Below are 6,745 nucleotides of genomic sequence, written 5' to 3' on the forward strand. Positions count from 1 at the left end.
CCCTATCAGAGTCCCATGATCCATTTTATCAGAGATGGAAAAGCGGATCCTTATTCACATGGTATTACATTTCACCAGGAGTTCAATACCATCCTCAGGTGCATTATATATTTATTTCCATGACTTTTCACTGTTTGACAGACAGCAGACACAATATATTACTGTATTTTTTTCATTCTCAGACCATAGTTCAATAATTACCATATAGTATTGCTGAATACACAGTTTTTGAATGACTGAAAATAAATAGTTGCATGAGTTCAGCAGACATTTCTAACTATTGGGGAGAAAGATAAAACAGTGAAATATGCAGAAAAAGTGTTGATAGAAGGCAGCCCAATATATCAGTTCAAATATCAGAAGGCAGAAATCAGAAACAATAGATCTTACTGCTCCCAGAATCTTTATCCTGAATGAATGATACAGAGCTCATTATGCACAAACTTGCAGTACTACCAGAGTCCACAGCTAAAGGGAGATGAAAGTCTACTGGGACAAGAGATGAACAAGAAGCTACAAAGCTTCTCCCACCAGTCAAAACAGACCCAAGTTTTCATCATGTTACCTTTTTTACTCTTCAGACAACTACATATCTTAAGGAGCAGGGAGACAAAAGAATACTTCATTAATTAACATCATGGGAATTAAATTCATAAAACATGAAAACATAAATTCTTTGCCTACACTGTGTCAAGCCTGGTTTACCAATCTCTGCTGAGGTGGAAACATAATTTTACCTTCTAAAGATGTCAAGAGTATTTATATATTCATGCCCTTCCTGGGAGCAGAGCTTCCAACTTCATCCATCATACAGGAATGACTCGGCATTGGTGAACTCAGACACCCCTTTGATAATTTCTGGGTGATTCATAGAGTCTGGTCATGAGTGTGGGGTATGTATTATGAGTGCATGACTCCATTTATTGAGAGTAACTTTAGGGGCATCTAAGGTGTGGTTAGGATTAAAAGTGGATCTTCACATCTTATCACAAAAGGGTGTCAGCAGCCACATTGCAGAGAGTTTTGTGTTTTGTACACAAGATTAATATTCATGTTTGAAGTTATTGGAGAGTCAGTGCAGGGTTTTCAGAAGATGATGTTCAAGAAAATTCTTGCCCTGTTGAAAGTTCTGGAACATTTTCTGTTGTCTAATCCCTGGAAATGATGAAGACTGGAAATTGCACAGTGGCAGTGGGCTTTGAGGTTTGGGGAATGAGATTGGGTGGATTTGAATCACAGTGTATAAAATTATTATTCATTAATACTAAGCACAATGCAGGACACTATACAGTCATTATTTTTTTAATTATGTCAATTACTATATATAATTGGTATCTCTGTTCTGATCTAATAGGTGTTGAATGTGAGTCTTACAGCAGAGTTATATTCTTTTCCATGGCTTATAATCACATCTGGAATGAAGATCGGAGTTGGTTTCATATGTTTTCACATTTCACTAATACTTTTATATTTTAATAAATGTATTTTGAAAAATAGCATGAGACTTACAGGAAAATTGCGAAGATATCAGAGACAGTTTCCAGAACATCACATCCATTTTCCTCTATTCTGAACATTTTCCATCCACAATTCCACATTTCATACATTTGTTATAAGCAATGGTTTCTCAGACTCTACTTAATTTTGATGACTTGGATATTTTTCAGGGGTGCTGGTCAAGTATATTGTAAAAAGTTCCTCAGTTAGAATTTGTATGATGTTGTCCTCATGATTAGACTGGGATTATGCCTTATGGAGAAAAACATGAGAGATAAAATTCTATTTTCTTTGCATTATGTATCCAGGGTACATCTCATCAATGTGACTCTTCACTGCTGATGTTGACATTCATTAACAATGCTTGTCAGGTTTCCCCACTTCAAAGTTCCTTATTCCCCTGCTTCCCCATATATCACTTTTGGAGGGGGATTAATATGGAAGACCATGCTTTAGGGTCCAGAATTAACTTCACCTTTCTGAGACAGCAGAATCTACATAAATCATTGGAATGCATCTGCATGGGAGATATTTGCCTTCTTCCTTATATAATAAATAATGCATGAATAATTATAGACTCAGAACATTCATTTTATAATTTGGGTTCTGATACAAAACTACTTTATTTATTTTGTTGTGAGGTTTATTTCATTTGGGCAATGGGATATCTTTCACAGGGGCTCTGGGTCTCTTGGATTAATCCTGATCATTGAATGCTTCATTTTAGTACTGACTTAATTTCTGGTGGTAGAAGATGCTCCAGGCTGTTCCTGTATATTTCTGTTCCAAGTCTAGGGTTAGCCATTTAGCCAAGGAAACTTTTATTGAAGAATGGAGTTAAAATAAAGATCCAGGCACTATGTGTACTCCGTGTTACTAGGACATCTGGGGGCTTTTGAATACAGAGTAAGAAAATATATACATGTCCGGCAAGTTGTGCAATTACACAGACCCATAAATATGTCTCTATGTAACCCACTATCTATATTAACTTACTCATGCTGATGTGTCTCACTCTAAACCATTACCAGCAGAACATTCTAACCTCCTCACCTTGCTTAGGGTTAGCCACCCACTCTGAAGTGGGAAACATATTGTTCTCAGCTGCCATCATCTTCTTAGTTGCTTAATTCTAGTACACATGTGCAGACGTGATATAATTGTCAACCTGCACTCTGGTGAGATAAACTTTATCCACTAGAATACAGTACTTTCCCCTTTATTTTTCAGACTCTATTCATATCCAGTATGACCATTTCAGCACCTTTTCCCCTCATCCCCTCAGTAAGCGTGTTCCATACATTTGTAATGAAATTAGATTGTTTTATCACATTTTGCATTCAATCCTGGCATTCCTATTGTCTTGACAATTAATCTCTTTATTTGCATATACTAAAAATTATTCTTTGTTTTGTAAAGGTCAATGTGTTTTCACAAATTATTAAGGCCATGTGTCTATTATTATAGGATTATACAAAATAGATTCACTGCTCCAAAAATGCTCTCTGATTCACCTATTCCACCTTCTTCCCTATTCCTAATCCCTTGGCAACCAGTGATCATTTTATTGTCTCTATTATTTGTACTAATCCAGAAAGTTTTATAATTGAAATTATACTTATGCAGGATATTTAAACTGGTTTTCTTCAATTATCAGCAATCATTTCAGAAGTATCCTTGACTTTTGTGACTTGCGGGAACATTCATTTTTATCACAGAATAGTATTCCACTATATAGACATAATGGAGTGTGTTTATCCATTGACCTTAAAGGACATCTTGGTTGCCTTCACATTTTTGACATTATACATAAAGCTGCTATAAAGCATTCCTGTGTATGTTATTTTTGTGTGGATGCAAATAGTCAAACCAGCTGGTTATCTAAGGGCACAATCTCTGGACTGAAATGTAAGACTATGTTTAATTTTGCTAAATGTTGCTGAACTGTACTTCGGCTGCACCAATTTGTATTCTCACTAGCAGAGAATGAATCTGTACTACTCCCCATGAAGAACAGCCCATGGTATTGTCAGTGTTTAGGTTTTCAGGTATTCTAAGAGTGTGTGATGATATATCATTGCAGTTTGATTTTGCAATTCCCTTCTGACAAATGACTGAGCATCTTCTCACATACTTATTTGTGACCTATGTATCTTGTTAATTTCAGCTTCTGTATGATTTTCATCTATTTTTAAATTGTGAGTTTCCTGTCTTATTGTTGGGTATTAAGAGTTCTTTGTAAATTAGATAGAAATAATTTATCAATGTCTTTCACATAGCATAAATTTTATATTTTAATGAAGTCCAATTATTAACTATTCTTCTCTTATGGGTCCTGATTTTGGTGCTACTTCTAAAACCTCATCACCAAAGTTCAGGCCACCAGATTTTCTTGGATATTTTGTTCTAGAAGTATTAGACATTTCATGTTAATTTTTAGTACAGGATTCATACTGAGTTAATTTTTATGAAGTGTATACAGTGCTTGGCTACATTTCTTTTCTGTTTTACACGTGTGTATGCCATTGCTCCACATCAGTGGATGAAAAGATCATACCTTTTCCATTAAATTGCTCTTGCCTCTTTGTCAAAGCCCAGTTGGCTGTGCTTGTGCGGGTCAGTTTTTTACTTCCCCAACATTTGATTGTGTGTATACTGAGTTCTCTTAGATGTCCATTTCACCAATACAGAGTTTAATCATCGCATCTGTGTAGTTACACGTGAAATATGGTAGTATTGATTGCACAACTTTGGTTTTCTTCCATATTGTTTAGAGAATCTAGGACATTTGTCTTTCCCTGTAAAATTTAGAATTATTTTGTCAATATCTATAAGTTGACTTCCTGCCATTGAGTATGGGATTGAGCTGAAAGTATTGATCAGATGGAGATGAAATAGAATACTAACAATATTGATCTTTCTATCCATAAAGATGGAAAATTTTATTTATTTTAAATTTTACTCTATCAATCTATATACAACTTAAAATTTTAAAGCCTAACCATTTTCAAATGTGTAATTTAGTAATATTGATTACAATAAAAATACCAATATGCATGCCCGAACTTTTTCATTACATGGTACAGAATAACTGGTCAAATGATTTTTGAATAACATAAAGGCCAAAAGCATATTACCTTGGAAACAATTACAAAATTCTGGACAAGGATGGCTTGTGAAGAACAGCATAAAGGACAAGGAGGAGCATGTATTTACCCTGATATTTTGTGATAGAGGTCACTAAATCTGCATATAATTAAAGAAAAATAATTTCAGTATATTTGCAATACAAGCTATAGCATTTATGTTAATTTGCTGAGAGCTGCTTGTAACTAAACCTGCCTTGCTCTTGTCTCTGCTCCAGCAGTTTCATTACTTACATGGAATCAGAGAACAAAACACGTCTTTCAGAATTTATCTTGCTGGGACTCTCAGAAGACACGGAAGTACAGCCCCTCCTGTTTGCTCTGTTCCTGATGATATACCTGGTCACTCTCACTGGGAATCTGCTCATCGTCTTGGCCACCATCTCAGACACCCACCTGCACACGCCCATGTACTTCTTCCTTGCTAACCTGTCTTTTGCAGATATCTGTTTCACCTCCACCACTGTCCCAAAGATGCTAATGAACATCCAGACACAAACCAAAACTATAAGTTATAGAAACTGCCTCACCCAGATGCATTTTTTCTTTATTTTTGGAGGATTAGACAGCTTCCTCTTAACTGTGATGGCCTTTGACCGTTATGTGGCCATCTGTCAACCACTGCACTACATGGTCATCATGAGCCCCAGGCTCTGTGGTCTCCTGCTTCTGGTGTTATGGATGTTGAGTGTTCTGAACTCTCTTTTACTTGGCCTAATGGTTTTGCAATTGTCTTTTTGTACAGAGTTGGAAATTCCCCACTTTTTCTGTGAACTTTCTCAAGTAATCCACCTTGCCTGTTCTGATGCCTTCCTCAATAACCTAGTGATGTATTTTTCAAGTGGAATTGTGGGTGGTATTCCATTCACCGGCATCCTTTTTTCTTACTCTAAGATTGTGTGCTCTATTTTAAGAATTTCATCACGTGGAGGCAAGTATAAAGCATTTTCTACCTGTGGGTCTCATCTTTCAGTTGTGTCCTTGTTTTATGGTACAGCCTTTGGAGTGTATCTTAGTTCCAAAGCTACACAAAACACAAGGGCACATACAATAGCTTCTGTGATGTACACAGTGGTCACTCCCATGCTTAACCCATTTCTCTACAGTCTTAGAAACAAGGACATAAAGCATGCCTTAAAAATAATTTCCTGCTGAGACAGTCTCTATGTGCAAGGATTCTTCACCCCAAGTTCAGAAATTTACTCTTCATTAACAGAGGTTAAATACTGTGAAATGTAAATCAAATGACTCTTATCAGTGTATATAAAGTTAATATTCTATTTGCTTTGTTACTAGAATTTTATCTCAATTTTACATCCATCAAAAAACAATTATATATTCTGCATTTTCTTTAAATCATTTGACATCTAGGAATTTATTCCCACAATTCATTATTGAGCTGGACTCTTCTGCCTGAATATTCAGTGGTAAATGTTTAATACAGGTCATTAGGGACATATAAAATTATTGTAATTACTGGAGGGGCTGAGGTGCATTGCCTTCCTAAAAGCAGAAATAAACTCCTCTTGTGTTATATGCTTTTGGCCAAAACAATTTGTTATTTCAAATGCTGTATACCTGTTGCCAGTGTGGTGTTAATCAGTTCTTGAAACAGGGCACATCCTGGACTTGAGTCTCAACATGATGAAGTTTCAATAAGCCACATCGATCTTCATCTGTGATTTTCTCTTATATATTCCATAAAAGTTAGGTGAGAATATAAGAGACATTACAGCCCCTGATTCTTCCATCATTGATGGTTTTACTAATAACTGGCTTCTTTCAGGGATGCAAATTTGCTCTTTAAACATTCCTTTTATTGGCAGGGATCTTTTCAGTAACTTTCCCTTGGCACTTCCTACACTCTTAGGCCTCCTTCGCTGTTCCTGAAATGCAATTTGGTTCATTTTCCCATTGCCAACTGTGTCTTTTTAAATTATTAATGCAAGATATCAGGTAATAACATCACGAGTTTTTGTAGATACATTGTTCTTTGTGAGGTAGAAAACCACTACTGCTTTCTTCATCAGAGCCATTGGCAAACTAGACTGACATTTTGAGACGAGAGATTGCTCTGAAGTAATGTCTAGTTTGGGGGAAAA

The 6,745-nt window shown here is 35.9% G+C and overlaps 1 protein-coding gene across 1 annotated transcript; it reads left to right on the top strand.

Annotated features, from left to right (window-relative positions):
• The first annotated feature begins 4,877 nt into the window (after window positions 1–4,877).
• LOC143649651 (olfactory receptor 7A17-like) lies at window positions 4,878–5,798 on the top strand. Its single transcript, XM_077119581.1, has one exon. It carries the CDS (start codon window positions 4,878–4,880, stop codon window positions 5,796–5,798), a length of 921 nt encoding a protein of 306 aa, XP_076975696.1.
• Window positions 5,799–6,745: the final 947 nt, after the last annotated feature.

This window comes from Tamandua tetradactyla, chromosome 11, assembly GCF_023851605.1.
Source record: "Tamandua tetradactyla isolate mTamTet1 chromosome 11, mTamTet1.pri, whole genome shotgun sequence".
Taxonomy (NCBI): Eukaryota; Metazoa; Chordata; class Mammalia; order Pilosa; family Myrmecophagidae; genus Tamandua; species Tamandua tetradactyla.

Excerpts from the sequence above, each read along its gene's own strand:
- LOC143649651 (XM_077119581.1), top strand. The coding sequence starts at position 4,878 with ATGGAATCAGAGAACAAAACACGTCTTTCAGAATTTATCTTGCTGGGA.